The following is an 18222-nucleotide window of genomic DNA, read 5'->3' on the forward strand; positions in this document are numbered from 1 at the left end:
GTTTTAAACACCTTCTTGCATCGCACTGTTGAAGAGCAATTCATGGAAAGCAATTGCACCTTTCAACATGATCGAGCACCTGTTCATAATGCACGGCCTGTGGCGGATTGGTTACATGACAATAACATCCCTGTAATTGACTGGCCTGCACAGAGTCCTGACCTTAATCCTACACAACACCTTTGGGATGTTTTGGAACGCCGACTTCGTGCCAGGCCTCACCGACTGACATCAATACCTCTCTTCGGTGCAGCACTCCATGAAAAATGGGCTGCCATTCCCCTAGAAACGTTGCAGCATCTGATTAAACGTATGCCTGCGAGAGTGGAAGCTGTCATCAAGACTAAGGGTGGGCCAACACCATACTGAATTCCAGCATTACTGATGGAGGGCGCCACGAACTTGTAAGTCTTTTTCAGCCACGTGTCCGGACACTTTTGATCACATAGTGTGTGTGTAAGAAGATGAAACACCTACTGTTGTCCTTATGATGTCTTCTATCGTCTGGCCACCAGTTTCGGTGCTTCAGTCCAACATCTTCAGGCCTGAGGTGATGCTGAAGGGGTTAACACCATCCATATACACCATGCGGCATTGACCTACATCTGTAGCTGTTTACAGAGACCATCTGTAACTGTGATGTTGACCCTCCAACCATGAACTTGACAGTTGAAACTGGTTTCCATACAGTAAATGAAATCATAAGGACGGCTGTAGGTGTTTCATTCTCTTATACAAGATTTTGCACACCCATCACCATCTTCAAAAAAGTAGGGACATATAACGCCACTCGATTATATGGCGCGCAATGCGGTAACCCTGCAGCTGTGCAATATCCTCAAGTGTGACTTACGTGCGTTTTGCTCAGACCATTAGCGAAAATTGTCTCCATTGACAAAGCCACTGAGGTGGAAGTGAACTTTATCGAAAATCCGCAGGTTGTTAATGAAACTATCGTGCATTTTTGCTAACTTGCGTTCAGCATATCGTTTACCGATCCGCTGAGCGTTGACGTTGCCGGACGATCTGCAGCTTGTACATTTTCAGTGTTTCCAGAATGAGATTATCAAAAAATGGTTCAAATGGCTCTGACCACTATGGGACTCAACTGCTGTGGTCATAAGTCCCCTAGAACTTAGAACTACTTAAACCTAACTAACCTAAGGACATCACACACATCCATGCCCGAGGCAGGATTCGAACCTGCGACCGTAGCGGTCGTGCGGTTCCAGACTGTAGCGCCTTTAACCGCTCGGCCACTCTGGCCGGCTGAGATTTTCACTCTGCAGCGGAGTGTGCGCTGATATGAAACTTCTTGGCAGATCAAAACTGTGTGCCGGACCGAGACTCGAACTCGGGACCTTTGCCTTTCGCGGGCAAGTGCTCTACCAACTGAGCTACCCAAGCACGACTCACGCCCCGTCCTCACAGCTTTACTTCTGCCAGTATCTCGTCTCCTACCTTCCAAACTTTACAGAAGCTCTCCTGCGAACCTTGCAGAACTAGCACTCCTGGAAGAAAGGATATTGCGGAGACATGGCTTAGCCACAGCTTGGGGGAGCTTCTGTAAAGTTTGGAAGGTAGTAGACGAGATACTGGCAGAAGTAAAGTTGTGAGAACGGGGCGTGAGTCGTGCTTCGGTGGCTCAGATGGTAGAGCACTTGCCCGCGAAAGGCAAAGGTCCCGAGTTCGAGTCTCGGTCGGGCGCACAGTTTTAATCTGCCAGGAAGATTCATATCAGCGCACACTCCGCTGCAGAGTGAAAATCTCATTCTGGAAACATCCCCCAGGCTGTGGCTAAGCCATGTATCCGCAATATCCTTTCTTTCAGGAGTTCGAGCCTCGGTCCGGTACACAGTTTTAATCCGCCAGGAAGTTTCACTTTCAGTGTTCTTTGGACGCTGGAACGATGCTGCTGTGAGGACTCTGCATGATGCGGAACAGAGTGAAAAGTGCTTGTTACGAAACCAGTTCGCACGGCCCCGATTTTATCTCGGGTGTGAGCAGTTCGCGGATTCCTTGCGGACTGATTCTTCAGTGTAGAGTCCGTCACTTAAAATAGCACTGCGGGAACGCGACCATGTTCCCCAGTGTTGAAAAGACGGCAAAATTCTCGATGCGCGGCATCCACAGTTCCATACTTGTAATACCGCAGAGGCATGCCGCACTCCGCCCCACTGCCCCACGTTTACTGTCCACTAAATGGCGAGACAGTGCGAGGAGCGTGTAGTGGGTAATTCGGCGTCGCCAGCTTCACAGCACTCCCACAACATGTTCCAATATTTCCCATTCTCTTGCGTCACCCTGCACTAAGCACTTCCAGTAAAATTAAAATTCAATATCGCTGTAATTACTGGTAATGACTACATCAAATTGCCACCAGAAGTCCCTATCTAGGTGTCAACTTCTGTACGATAGTCAGGAAGGAATCCGCAATTCTAGTTTGAGCTAATAAGAATAAATGCAACATCTCATTCGGTTTGATTCTTTGTAGTATTTTTATGAAAGTTCTATGTTTTACCGTCGCAAGCATAATCTCTTTTGCCACAACGAAGCTGGAGCAGTGCAAGAGAAACAATATTACCCACATGTGAGCGGTGGTGTTCGTTGTGCAAATTTACATGGCAACGATTTCGTGTAAACGTGGTGGTCTGGTGTTTGCTGAGAAGTAGTGCCAGCAAAGAACGCCCTACAGTGCTTATTCGGAAAGTGGGTCACACCGGATATGTTTCCAAGAAGTAAAAAATAAAAATAAAAATAAAAAAATAAATAAAAAAAATTCCGAAACGTGCCCACACACCAGAAAATGTGGCTGCAGTTCACCAGAAAATGTTTCAGAGTCCTACCAAATCAACTTGACACCTGTCACAAGAGGCTGGCACATTACATCTATCGTGCGACATTACATCTATTGTGCGGGCGAGTACTCCACCTGGATCCGCACGACCGTCGCTACCGAGTGACTATTTTGTGCATTGAAACCAGCACATGCTCTTCATCACCTGCAGTTTTGTGAGTGGCTGTTCACTGAGTTAACAATGTATGGCCTGGACATAGATCTGTTCTTTATTTCGATAAAGCCTACTTTCACCTCAGTGCTTATGTCAACTCACAGGATTACAGGTTCTGCGCAGCGGAGAATCCATGTAACTTCCGTGAACCACCACTGCATGATCATATGGTTGAGGTTTGGTGTGCAGTGACTGCACGTGGCATTATTGGTCCCACCGTCTTTGATCAGACGCTGACCTCGGCTCTTTACATCACGAACATTTTGCAAGCATTTGAGGCACCATTAACGGAGGCTGAAAAGACCTACAGTTACTTCTAACAGGGTGGAGCAACTGCTGACACAGCTGACCAATGCTTGGAGCACATTTACACAATCTTCACGTATGACAGAGTTGTTAGCATAGACCAGCCCTAGCTAGCCATCCAGGCAACTTTATATGTCAGTGTGCAATTACTTTGTGTGGGGAGCCCTCAATTCGAAGGTGTATCGCAACAACCCTCATAGTTGTCAAGAACTACAACAAAATATTCCGGATGAGGCAGCAGCAACTCCAGCACTCTAGCTTTGATCCGCCTTCATCAACTTGGTGACCAGAGTCCAAATGTGCCAGGACGTGGATGACGGTCACTTTTAGCATATGCTGTAGTCATCTTAGTACCGTATTTCCTTTCCTCCTCTGTGTTTATTCGTATCCTGGAAATATGTTCTTCTGCCCACTTTAATTTTCCCCATCCTGTACACATACACACACACACACACACACACGCACACGCACACACACAAACACACACACAATAATGTATACAGGGTTAATGACCTAATACTTGAACCTCATATATCGCAGAATGGTATTATATGCAGTTTCACAAAATGGATTCTAAATCTGGGGCTTGTCTTGGTAGCCAATAAAAAGATTGTAATAATCCAATGTATTTTTTCTACTTACATACAATTCTTTAAAAAAAATTAAACGATGCTTATTGCCAATAACAAAGAAAAAGCATGGCAAATTACAATGTCAGAGGTGTTTGTTATAGGATTCTAGTGCAAGCCGTCATGTTTTGTAAAGTTCCCTCGTCGACACTTCTTCGTGGTATTCAACCTGCATAGTTGCTAGGTACAGCGTTATGTTTGCCTGCAGTGTGCTTGTGTCTGTTACTGTGTGACAGGTCAGGCAGAGGGTCATGAGTGGACTGTGGGATTTTCCAATGCAGAAAAAGCCGACATACTCGTGCTATAAGGAGAGTGTAGGAAGACCTTCACAAAAATTATCTGTTATTGCAATATCGAACAGTGCGTCCAGAAAACGAACACCTGTATCTCTCTGTGTGAGCTCTGATTTCCCTTATTTTATCATAGTGATCGTTTCTCATCATGTAGGTCGGCTCAACAAAGTAACAAAATATTTTCGCTGTCAGAGGAGAACGTTTGTGATTGAAATTTCCTGAGACGATACTGCCGCAACGAAATACGCCTTTGTTTTAATGACATCCACACTAAATCCGGCATCATGTCAGTGACATTCTTTCCCCTATTTCTCAGTAATACGAAACGGGCTGCTCTTCTTTGAACTTTCTCGATGTGCTCCGGAAATCCTAACCAGTAAGAACTGCACACCTAGCAGCAGCACTCCAAATGAGGACGGACAAGTGTAGTATAGGCAGTCTCTTTAGTACATCTGTTACGTTATGTAACTGTTCTGCCAATGAAATGCATTCTTTGGTTTACATTCTCCACAACATTTTCTATGTGTTCTTTCCAATTTAAGTTTTTCGTAATTGCTATTCCTAGGTATTTAATTGAATTTACTGCCTTTAGATTTGGTTGACTTGTCGTGCAACCGAAGTTAATAGATTCCTCTTAGTACTCATGTGGATGACCTCTCACTTATTATTTAGGATCTACGGCCAATTCTCGCCCAATACACATATCTTTTCTAATCGTTTCGCAATTCGTTTTGGTCTTCTGATGACTTTACTAGACGATAAGAGACAGCATCATCTGCAAAGAAACCAAGATGGCTGCTCAGATGTCTCCTAAATTGTTTACGTAGATAAGCAACAAAATAAGATCTACAACACTACTTTGGGGAATACCGGAAATCAGTTCCAGTAAATACAGTCACACAACTGAGACGATATTCCATAAGCATGCAACTTGACTACAAGCTGCTTGAGAGGGTAATGCAGCTAGTCTTCAAAGGATATTGCTTATAGTTCACTTGTTAGATGCATCCAATAATATCTGTCATTTGTGCAGGACCCATTCAAAATAAAACTAACTTGAGATTGTATAAAACTAAAGGCAGCACGAATGGTACACACTTGTTAGGCTCGCAAAAGAGCATAATGGAGACCAGTTGAGGCTTGAATATATATTGCACGCAAGAACTTTAAGCAGCGAGTCACTCTTTCCAGTCTGCATACGTGAATGGAATGTACAACAACATACATATGTCGCACAAGGAGAAATATCGTCTGCCATACACTTCATAGTAGTGTGTAGAGTGTGCGAGTAAATGTAGATGTTGCAGTTATTGGACATTTAAAGCAGCTATTCGGTTCTGATTTCCTTTAAGGCTGCATGTGTGTAACATGGCTAATTTAAAAACAAAAAGGGGAAACACGTACCTTCAACTTTTGGAGTTACAGGGATTTTACTTTATGTGTGGTTGTGGCCCATCCCCCTTACACCTCAGTAAGAAATTTATCTATCGTCTGCCTACCAACAACGTTGCGTGCAGAAAGGTTGCGAAACTGTAACTCTCTTGTTTCTATGTCCACTTCTAATCTGTTAATCCTGCTACACTTAATTGTGTTCCTGTCCCGTGGTCCGCTACGTAATCATATTAATCTTTTCAGGTACTGCGGTAATAAATCAGTCTTCCATTGTTCACGCAGTTGCCGGCACATTTCTTACTGCCCAAGTCCCTCACATTCCATCTCACTAATTTTACTTTATTCTGTGTAACAAATTTCATCTCAGTGATCCTCACTATTTGTTTTTTCCTGAACTTCAACGCATTACCTCAGTAGACTTACGTTTCAATAGTAGTCATTCTACCTGCAGTGTCAAATGGAACCCATTAAGATGACATTCAAGTTGACTTGTCAAATGATGGTTCTACCTACTGGAAAAATACATTAATATCTATCTCTTTACCATTGTTAGAAAGAGATGAATGCGTAAGTCAGTCCTCTTCTAAAAGAACGTTGCGTGAAGCTAAAATATGCTGTGAAGTTGGCATTCCTATCAGGATGCATGTAGCTTTTTGTTTATGTGACTGGGAGAAAAAAAATAGAATGGCACACACATAGGAGAGGACCGAAATTTACTGGTGAGTAAGCGGCAATACAATTTAGATTTTGGCATATATCTTTTCTAGGCAGCTCAAAGGACAGTAAGTTTAATAAAAGACTCTAGAAGCAAAATGGTGAAAGCTATGACTTCCAGGCATAGCACACATTATCCATGCTTAATGAACCCTATGGGTAAAAAAAGGAACATAAATAATTCTTTCACTCAGAGCTTTTAGCATTAAGGCTGTAATCAATTTATTTGGTCTCACATCCTAGCATGTGGTAACTATGTTTCGTGGGTAAGGTTAAGGTTTAATTAACTGTGAACGAAATGCTTAACAATGAGGTCATTTAAGATGATGCACCAGCTAATAATGGAGATAAAAATCTGATTTGACCCTTTTCAAATAAACATTCAAGGAACCTGATTTAATCGTTTAAGTGAAACCACAGAATATATAATTACCTTTACTCAATGAGGATTTGAGGGTCAGTCATCATTGACATGAATCTAGAGAATTAGCCAATCCACCACCTAACTGAGTGCTCATAGTTTTGCAAAACTAGTTAAAACTTTTGCAACATGGAAGTAGTGTTATGAAGTGAATGTGAAAAACATTTGGGAGATCGTATTATGAAGAAAGCTAAGATAAAGAGCTAAATTTTTATTTTTTTTCATCTCTTCCATGGTAAAAATATGCAATAATACTGGAGTAGTGATTTTTTCTTTGGATCAGCTTCAGAGTGTCAGAGGTTACTTCAGAACTCTCAGACAGCTAGCAAACTTGAAGTTTACACCAATGACTAGAAAAAAGGGAAAAATTTACTTGTAGTATTTAATTAATTATTATTTTTAATTGTAAAATCTTGCTTGTTTTCATAAACAGCTGGATGTGAAAAAATGGTGAAGGTGAATTTTAATGTTTCCATTCAAAGGAAATATTTGTTTGCCCAAAAAAGTCTATTAGAGATGGCCCTGTCCTATCTATTGATGGAGTGCAAGCACTACATTTCATCTCTAGCTGATACTGAAGTTAAGTTGACTAGGTAATTTAGCCCAAGTATTCAAATATTCATTACTCTAAACGTCATTTCCTAACGTATCTGAACGAAAATGGAGGCTTTATCAAGTGTACGAATATCTGCAGCGTCAGAATCACTTAGAGGGAGACCCTATTCGTCTCGTGAGTCTCGAGTGTTTAGAAGTCTGCCACTGATAGAAAACAGGTGGCATCCAGCTGGAGCCTGTTCCATTTGGAATGCACCTCTTGTTTACATGGATGTATCAGCAATGAAATACCTTTTTCAATTTTTTTTATTATTCAGTAGGCGATTTTAGTTGCAGGCATCACGACTGTATTCCGCTTTGAATTTAGTTTCATTACCCCACATTCACTATGAAATCTTAGAAATTTGCCAACATTAGAGAGTCTATTGACAGATTCCAGAGATTGCTAAACCAGTCTCTTAACTTTAGGAATGGCGAAAGCTTTCATGATAATTCTTTCTAAAGTACCATGGTTATCTGAATTTATCTTCAGGACGTATATGACATATGATACGTGCATGCCATGTCTTAAGACAGTAAATTAAGTTGTTATAATCTGTTCAGTGACCTCTTAATGTTGATTACTTTTGTTCATTGGGTTTTCAAATATCTTGAATATAAGGAACATGGAAATAGGTTGACTGGCGTACTATGATTGAGGCTAAAGTGTTAGTCACATTTACAGAGCTCAAGGATATGCACAAAAGAGGGAGGCCTGCAGAAGGCTTGAAGAAAACATGGTAATACAGAAGGGAAAATGTGATGAGTTCTTTGGCTGTGAATTTAAGATATCAGTCACCCAGAATTGTATTTTGTTGTAACCTTTCATGTTACATGTTTCTGAACAACCATGGTTATCTGGAATCATCTTCATGATGGATATCATCCTATGTCTTAAGATAGTGGATTGAGTTGTTGTATACTGTTTAATAACAGTTGAACTTTGATTATTTTTGTTCATTGCCTTTTTATATACCTTGAATGTACGAAACATAAAAAAGGTTTAGTTATGTAGCATGACGGAGGCTTAAATGTTAGTCACAGTTACAGAGCTTAAGGATATCTACTAAAATGGGAGGCCTGTGAATCGTTTGAACAAGGCATGCTAAAACAGAAGGGAAGTGCAGTGAGTTCTTTGACTGTAAATTTATGTTTTCAGTCACCCAGATTGGTATAAAGTTGAGATGACATTTGAATGGATGTATGTATAAAACTTCATCCACCTAAGGATTGCATTCTATGGGGCTAGAAAACAGTCACGGCATTAGCTTGAACTTGAAGTAAGATGTATAGTTTGTAGGACTTCTGATGTGACAAAATACAGCTAGTAGTGCTCACTGTGAACAGTATGATATAAATTTAGAATGTGTAGACAGCATGGAAGGTCATGTACACAGTTCTGATTTTCTGGAATAACTGTCATAGTTTCTTGTGACATGTATTACTGGCTTATGAGTGATTGCTGTAGGCTAATTTATACAAATGTTTTGTTAGCACAAGGAGTAATACCAAGAATGAGTGCAGTGAACATATTAATGAGAGCAGTGCCATTTGCGTCACTTTTATTCATTTATTAATTGAAGGAAGTTGTAATTTGCTACTGTCATTCCCACTGAATTTAGAGAATAATGGAAATCACACAGGAAGAATACGTAGGAGAAATCTGTAAGAATAGGCCAAAGGAAGGCAGCAAATATGAAAAATAAATTCACAAAACACAAAGAAAACATACAGAGTGAGATCAGTGCTGGAGGTCATTGGAGAAAACTATAATTTTAATAAATAAGCCTATTTTGCTTTGGTATTACATTTAATTTCTTGTCTAAAGTTTTAGACTTTGGAATATGCTTTAAAAGTGTTGCCATATTCATAAGAATACATGAAGTATGAGGTGCCCCATAATAACACTTGACACAGCATTTCACATAGGTGTTTAATCACTTGGACTTTTATTAATTGGTTGCTTAAGGGAGACTAACATACTTATGTTCAGTACTTAGTGCAGGGCATAGTAAATTTTATTCTTAGGTAGTGGTATCTACTCAAAGTGTATTATTAACTGGAACAAGTTTCTACACAGACCACTTCTATAAAAGAAATTTTCCTCTGAAAATAGGTTATATTTAAAAATGAAGTTCAAATCTAAGAATTTAATTAATAATTTAGGTTAATGTAGGAAACCCAAATGTTTAATATAAATAATAATAATTGTTCTTCAGAGAGATTTCCATAGCTAACAACAAAAGACATCCACATTCTCTTTGTTAAGTGTTTAGAAATTTAATAATTTCGATGTGATGATGATGATGATTCTTGTAGTGTACAAAACTAATTCCTCTGCAAAGTGATTATTATTTCTTGAGGCTTATAAGTGTACTTTGATCATGTATAGGGCACATCATTGCAAGTTATGACTATATTCAAGTAGTTACATTCCCCAATTTTCACAAAGGAGAGAAGCTAATTATAAGCTTGAGTTATAAGAAAGTGGGTAATTCCAACCAGTCAGGTTGTTTTAAGAAATATGAGGACATTATTTTGTTGGTAGCTATGAAAGGAGATGGAAAAGTCCATGTTCAATATCAGAACCACGAATATGAAGGATGCAAGAAGAAGTAGTCAAGTTAATTATGTTTCACTATTTCTCTACCATTACAAGACTTATAGCAGATTCTAGTATTATAAAATATGATTCTCTAATCTACAAACTAAAATGATTCACTCAAATAAAATAAATACAGTACAAAAGAGACCTGCCTTACGCAAGAAATGAGTTCATTGACATACCTTGAAGGTAAACTGTGGATTAATTAATTGGTCACTGAGCCTCACCATCAGGGGACCATGTGGTATACTGTATGTCAGAGACAAACAATCTTCACCCACAGGTAATGAAGAAACAGGAAGTGTTAGATGGCCATCATACTCACCAGCTTCAATTTCTAGATATTTGAAACCTGTCAGTATACAGCACTTGTTTATTAAACATTTTCCATATATTCTACAAGCTTTCATCAAACAACACAAATATAAACATAATGGGAACACTTTCTGACATTGAAGGTGTTGTAGAAATATATATTATTTGAACTATAAAAATATAACTAAAACAACTGGAAATGTAATATTAAGGCAGTGTAGATGCAAAAATGAGTTGACTGAATTGACAGATGGAGGACATATGTAACATTAAATTAGAGATGTAAATATTGAGCTCTGACAGACTGAAACTACTAGCACAGCAAATGCCAATTTGTTTGAAGTCAATTTCAAACTCGCCAGAAAGAGAATGAGAGGCAGTGAATGAAAATGTAATGTGTCTCAGTTAATAAACACCGAGTATCTCCCTTTAAGAGTCTTGAGATTACACTAACTGTTGGTAATTACATAAAGGTTACTAAAATTTTGCAAAGAAATTAAAAGAATTAGTGAAATAGAGTATTTGAGAAGTAACTTATTTTCCCAAAGTTGCATGACAGAAACCAAATAACATCAGAAACTGAAAACTAGAGGCAAAAGGAATTCATCTAGAGATATATTAAACTTCAGTATGTTCTGTCTGCAGGTGCAGTAAACACTGTACATATCTAATTCACTTGAGCCCATACTCATCAAAGCAAATGATTTCCTTGGTTGCCTTACAGTACTTCTTCCATTTATATCTATGTGAAGAGCTGGGTAATTTACCTGTCTCTATGTAGAAAAACTATCACACACAAACAAATTCCTTCACAGCACTCAAGCAAATTGAGTTGTTGTTTCATTAGCTGATCTTTTCAGTAGAAAAATATGAAACAATTTGAACAGTTTCAATGTTTACTGCTGGTAGAGACTGGTTTAAAATAATTAGTTGCTCTACATCTGTCAAAAAATGAACTGCTTTTCACATGTAACAACAGATTTTCCCTAATATAAGCGTTCACAACATAGTGAGTAATGAAATATGTTTAAGTAAATACAATGGGAAGCATAAATTATGAAAGATACAATAATAAATGTCAGAACTGGTTGAATAACTGTAATAAGAGAAGGCAGGGCGTTTTAGTAAAGTATTGCAAACAGTGTAACAATGAGAATGTAGTTTTCATGACAACTTCACATTAAGTTAGTCACTAGCATATTCAGTTATTCTAGTAAATTCTTGCAATATTTTGCATATTTTGTATGTCCATTAGATGTCATAGAAAGGAATTAAAATTATGGGGACAACTTCTAGAAAAAAATATATAAGCAAATTTTAAACTATGTCACCCATGCCCTATTGATCTTATCACTGAAATAATAATAGTAATAATAATAATAATAATAATAATAATAATAATAACAATAATCATTAGAATGGATTGCATTGTAAGACAAAACAATTACAATAAAAATAACACACTGAATGAAAGTACAGATTAAAATATAAATGCAAAGTACTTATTGTCCACTGTTGTTCACTGTAAGACAAATAAAAGAGGTGACACACCATAAGGGAGCTATGCAAATAGCTTACAAATTTATATTCATGCATGCATTGATGAAAGATACAAAATAGTAAACTTTGGCGGCTGGTGGATGGAAATGTGACACTGCAGTGTAGATTAATTGTGCTGTGGGCAAGCATAACAAACAGGGGAGTTATTAATACCAAGGTACAAGATCTTCACGAATTTCATTTTGTGTACTCAGTTGGACAGTAATTATGCCTTGCCGACAGATGTGTGGACAATATACGTGAGATGTAAGCATTTGGGAGAGGACGTATGGCTGGGCTCAAAGAACCTGCTTGGAGTAATTGGTGAATCATTTGACATTTGAATAGGAGTGATATCACTATTCGATGATGTTGGCAGAAATGGGTGAGCCACGAGAGAACATGGCATCAAAAAGCAAGCAGTCGGCCTAGAGAGCTGACAGAGCAAGAGGACTGAGCACTCGTCTTAGCCCCAGATTTAACATTGTCATTGATCCAATGTGCACCTGCTGCCTCAGTAACCACAAAGACCACTAATAGGTGGCTGACAGAAAGAGGGCTGAGCTCACAGCACCACTTATGCCTACTAGCATGACCTTTGTACACAAACAAGCCCATTTGCAGTGGCTTTGGGCACATTCACTCTGGAATCTCATTGAATGGACTATAACTGTCTTCAGTGATGAGTCCCTCTCCAAACTGAGCCCTAATGACCAGTGAATGCACGCCTGGAATACACTCCAGACAGCGTCCATATGACTCGACAATCAGAATTGGTCTGGGACATCATTTTATGTCATAGCAGGACCCCTTTCGTTGATGTGCTTACCAAACCTTACATTGGCTGCTAAGGTCGCTGGATCTCTCCCCAACTAACAACGTTTGGGCCATTAAGGGCACGGCCCTCCAACTACATGGGGATTTTTACCATGTAACGTGCTGATTGGACAGAATTTGGTATGATATCCTCAAAATGACGTCCAACAACTCTGTCAGTCAGTGCCAGGACAAATACCTAGTTTCATAAGACCCACATGTACACCAATTCCTTATTGACTCGATTAGTTTTTGAAGTTCTTTCTCTTGAATAAATCATCCTATTTTTCTGGAATTGTAGTCACTTATTTGCCTGTACATTTACATTGCATCCACCATTTCCGTCCCACTCGGATAATTCCTTCGTGGTTCATCGTTGTAGTTTTTTTTATTTCTTTTCTTCGTCATCGACTGTTTTATGTTGTGATCGAGGACACTGCCAGTGGATACAATTAAGACCACTATCTTTTGGAATGTATTGTTCTTATTTCCTGTTACAAATGTTTTGTTTCTTTTAGCCATTAGAACAATGTTCTAATCTTAAGCAGGATAAAATAATGTTTTCCTGTGATCCTTTAAGAGGACTACGAGTTTGGGATCCAGTCAGTTACATGTCTTGTTCAAGGTCACTTAATATGAATATGAAGCCAAGTGTTATAAACAATTGTAAGATCTGAGGCTAATTCCGCTAGAGAGCGGCAGTGTGTGAATCACGGAGCTCAGAGGCGTCGAGAATTGGTACATCTGGAAATTACAAGCGCCTCCAACACAGCGTGCCATGGGAGCACGTGATATTGTGGCAGGCTAAACAGTGAAACCAACGAGACGTGAACGCTGCAGCAGTAACGGCGCGCGAGTTACGCCACACAGCGAGGCGTCGACTGGAGCAAGGCAAACAAGGCACTGCTCTACGTAACTAACTGTGGAACGGCAGCTGTCACGAAAATTAAACTTGTTTCACACTAAAAACAGAAAAATAATATACTTGTGTATTTCACCCAGGAGCAATGGTACGGACTGGAATGGATGTTCCAAGGGACATGGACACCTAAGTACGACTTTTGGCATCGCTTTAAATACACTCATGCCCACAAATTAAGGACAATTACAGAATGTGGTGCCACACAACGTGGCACTACACAAAACTGGCGCTAATAGCATAGTCACGTAGGGAACACACACTACACAAATCTGTAAGTCCATGGTATTGGTGATATGTTGAGAAAACCGTTCCGATACACATGTGCTACCGAACGCCCCTGTTTCCTGCGCATTTACCCCGACATCAATATGGGGTATGATCACCATGCACACGTACACGAGTTGGCATACTCTGGATCAGGTGGTCGAGCAGTGCCTCTCGGAGTTCCTGAAGTGTTCGAGCGGTTTGAAGATGTGCAAGGACGTCGACCGAGAGCATCTAAGACGTGCTCGATGGGGTTTTGGTCTGGAAAACAGGCAGGCCACTCCATTCGCCTGATATCTTCCGTTTCGATAACAGTTCTGTGGGTCTGTGCGTTATCACCCATCAGGAGAAAGGTGGGACCCATTGCACCCTGATAAGGCGGACATACTGGTGCAAAATGACGTCTCGATACACCAGACCTGTTACAGTTCCTCTGCCAAAGACATGCAGGGGTGCACGTGCATCAATCATACTCCCACCCCACACCATCAAACCACGACCTCCATACAGGTCCCTTTCAAGGACATTAAGGGGTTGGTATCTGGTTCCTGGTTCACGCCAGATGAAAAGCCGCCGAGAATCGCTGTTTAGACTATACCTGGACTCGTCGGTCAACATAACCTAGGACCACTGTTCCAATGACCGAGAACTGTGTTCTTGACACCTGACTTTACGGGCTCTCCTTTCAAGGACATTAAGGGGTTGGTATCTGGTTCCTGGTTCACGCCAGATGAAAAGCCGCCGAGAATCGCTGTTTAGACTATACCTGGACTCGTCGGTCAACATAACCTAGGACCACTGTTCCAATGACCGAGCACTGTGTTCTTGACACCTGACTTTACGGGCTCTCCTTTCAAGGACATTAAGGGGTTGGTATCTGGTTCCTGGTTCACGCCAGATGAAAAGCCGCCGAGAATCGCTGTTTAGACTATACCTGGACTCGTCGGTCAACATAACCTAGGACCACTGTTCCAATGACCGAGAACTGTGTTCTTGACACCTGACTTTACGGGCTCTCCTTTCAAGGACATTAAGGGGTTGGTATCTGGTTCCTGGTTCACGCCAGATGAAAAGCCGCCGAGAATCGCTGTTTAGACTATACCTGGACTCGTCGGTCAACATAACCTAGGACCACTGTTCCAATGACCGAGAACTGTGTTCTTGACACCTGACTTTACGGGCTCTCCTTTCAAGGACATTAAGGGGTTGGTATCTGGTTCCTGGTTCACGCCAGATGAAAAGCCGCCGAGAATCGCTGTTTAGACTATACCTGGACTCGTCGGTCAACATAACCTAGGACCACTGTTCCAATGACCGTGAACTGTTTTCTTGACACCTGACTTTACGGGCTCTCCTGTGACCAGGGGTCAGTGGACTGCCCCTTGCAGGTCTCCGGGCGAATACATCGTGTCTGCTCAGTCGTCTGTAGACTGTATGTCTGGAGACAACTGTTCCAGTGGCTCTGGTAAGGTCCCGAGCGAGGCTACCTGCAGTATTCCGTGGCCGTCTGCAGGCACTGATCGTGAGATATCGGTCTTCTTGTGGTGTTATGCACTGTGGACGTCCCGTACTGTAGCGCCTAGACACGTTTTCTGTCTGCTGGAATCGCTGCCATAATCTTGAGTTCACATTTTGTGGCACACGGGGGGCGCGTGCTACGACCTGCTGTGTTTGACCAGCCTCCAGTCGCCCTAGTATTCTGTCCCTCATAACGTCATCTATATGTGTTCTTTGAGTCATTCTCAACTCACAGTGAGCAGTAGCACGGTTGAAAACGTCTGCACACTTACTCGCTGCACCGTACTCTGACATGCTCCAACACACCTCTGTGTATGTGGACTGCTGCCAGAGCCACCGTGCGACGACCGGAGGTCAAATGCACCGTATGGTCATACCGCGAGGTAATGTAGACCCGAAAACGCCCACCAGAGTGTTGTTTCACCATTTATCAGGATTATCCTTAATTCATGAGCATGAGAGTATAAGAGAGGAGGAAAAATGAAACTGTGCGGTTTTATAATTCCAGCTATACTGATGCCATACTAGTATACAATCACAGTAAATGGTTTTCAAGTTACCGTCTATTCAAGAGAAGACTTCCAGTGCCATGCCAAAGGAAACATTACAAATCACTCAGTCTTTCACGCAGGAAGATGCAGTTGGTGACCTCTCCCAAGTGTTGGTAGATATGTGCTACGCATTAGTAGTAATACCATCACGTTCAGTAATGCGTGGATCATTTTTAGGAGACTGGTCAGGTTGCAATTTAACAATAATAACAATAACACAATTGATAGTTCAGACATTTACCGTATATACCTACAGGTGTAGTGTGACAAGAACTGGACAAAATGGGAACTATCGCCTGTTTTGCCTGAAGTAAAGTAAAGAAACCATGGAAAATCTAAATCAGGAGGACCAGATGAAGATTGGAGCCTCCATCCTTGTAAATACAAGGTCAGTCTATCGGAAACAGAGTAACCTCCTTCAGCTTATACCCAGTGCAGAGTACGTTTTTGCAAAGATTTTATTTCACATAGTAAAAGGTTGTTGCTACAATATCCACTCACGCCTCACAACCTATCACAGCACAATTTTTACACGTTATTTCATGCTGAAATTCTATGCATATCATCATGATGGATCAAGGCCATGTCAACGATGTTTTGGTCAATTTACCTGTATAATGAGTGAGATAGTAAGCTCAGAAAGAGGCTAAAATCTAAGTATCACACATTGCAGAGGTTTAAGAGTAAGTCGAAGTGTAACGTGGAATGACAATGTGTTGTTATTATTATTTACAAATTTGAAAGGAGTCTACTGTGGCGCACACTTGTATGTGGCACCCGAATATGAAAAGCTGTTAATGGCAACCAAATTGAAACTCTGATACTGAAAACGAGGTATGTCTCTTGTAGGCTTTATAAATCAGATAGCCGACTGTGCACGACCGCAGAGCCAAAGATACCGCTTCTGGTCTTAGACTGTGGTGTTGGAGTAAGAGAGCGCTTGGCACACATTTGTAGGCAGCTGTCTGTGAGAAAAGACGATGGAGCAGGCAGTTTCTGTGGTGTGCTATGTGAAGCCACCAAGTGTTAGATTGATGTAGGTATGTCAGTGTTGTTGAACATGGAAGCAAAAGTTTTCATGCACGTAAGGTAAAGATTTTAAATAATTGTGATATTTGTTTTTGCCAGCACGTTAGTATAGATGAGTTGGCTGATAATTTATAGTTGTTGAATAACCCCAGAATGTATAAGTTAACATTTTATAAGAAGGCTAGTTAGATATTTCACTTTCGTAATGTCGTTAAGATTTATTAACAGAGCTATATGTAATTTGCATTTATATAGGATTAGTGACGTTAGATGATACTTGCTGTTCAAATCTCATTGTTTGCGAATCAGTTGTGAGTAATGTAACTTAAGTAATCAGATGTTTTTGAAAAGACAAACTTAACTTCCAATATAATTTTGCTAAAAAAAACTGTGTTATTCATTCACCACAATCAGTACCACCTGGGTAGGTCATATGTTTTTTTAAAGAAGTTGGATATTCCTTAAATGTTTTCATTTAGCAACCAAAAGAATTTCATGTGCATTTCAAGGTTTTATGGCCAGTACTGCACACTGCTGAACCTGTAGCTACCATATTTATAATTTTTTATGAGGGATCAGAATATATCGCGTTACTCCGTTGCTGCTTTAGAGGTATGTCAGTTCAGTTTATTTGTTATGTGCGCAGAGACAAAAGTTATTGAGTTTTGAACAGAGCCAGGTGATTCAGTGCCTAAGGGGCTGAATGTAATTTGCAGTTACTGTATTTCTTTATTGGTATTGTGAGCTGCATTGCCCAATCAGTTCGTATAAAGTTTTTTCAAACAATAACACAGAGTAAGCACACCAGTTATAACACGCTACACGACGATTCGAATAAAGTATGCATTCCCATTTCAGGCATTTATTCGATGTAATCGCAAACATTTTTAAACGGACCTTACACAATTTCTACCATACCTCTACTCTGCGCAAGCCAATAAATTCTTTACTGTGCGGAATACGTTACTCAATCGGTACTTTCTAAGTGCCTTTTTAAAATCAGTTCGTTTTGGTAATCGAGTCAGTTTCCTTCGGATATTTATTGTACGGTTCTATTCCTTGCTAGAACCTCTAAATCCACATTTAGATCTACGTGACTACTCTGCTAGGGAGTAGATCGAACGGCCTACAGACTATTCCTCCACCGTTCCACCGTCTAGCGGCGCGCGGAAAAAACAAACACTTAAATATTTGCGAGCAAGACCTGATTTCTCTTATTTTATTACGACGGCCGTCTCTTCAAATGTAGGTGTGAGTCAAAAATATATTTTCGCGTTCGTTGCAGAGAGTCGATGACTGAAAT

General features: G+C 40.4%; 1 protein-coding gene across 1 annotated transcript in view; it reads right to left on the minus strand.

The window, feature by feature from the left end:
* Positions 1-10147: 10147 nt before the first annotated feature.
* LOC126442637 (bone morphogenetic protein 1-like) overlaps positions 10148-18222 on the minus strand; it is a gene marked incomplete at its 3' end in the record, with an annotated part of 87705 nt that continues 79630 nt past the window's right edge. Inside the window, exon 5 of the mRNA XM_050090721.1 lies at positions 10148-10317. Coding sequence (XP_049946678.1) covers positions 10148-10317 — 170 coding nt within the window. The remainder of the gene's footprint in view (positions 10318-18222) is intronic.

The sequence above is a fragment of the Schistocerca serialis genome, unplaced genomic scaffold (assembly GCF_023864345.2).
Source record: "Schistocerca serialis cubense isolate TAMUIC-IGC-003099 unplaced genomic scaffold, iqSchSeri2.2 HiC_scaffold_1396, whole genome shotgun sequence".
Classification (NCBI taxonomy): Eukaryota; Metazoa; Arthropoda; class Insecta; order Orthoptera; family Acrididae; genus Schistocerca; species Schistocerca serialis.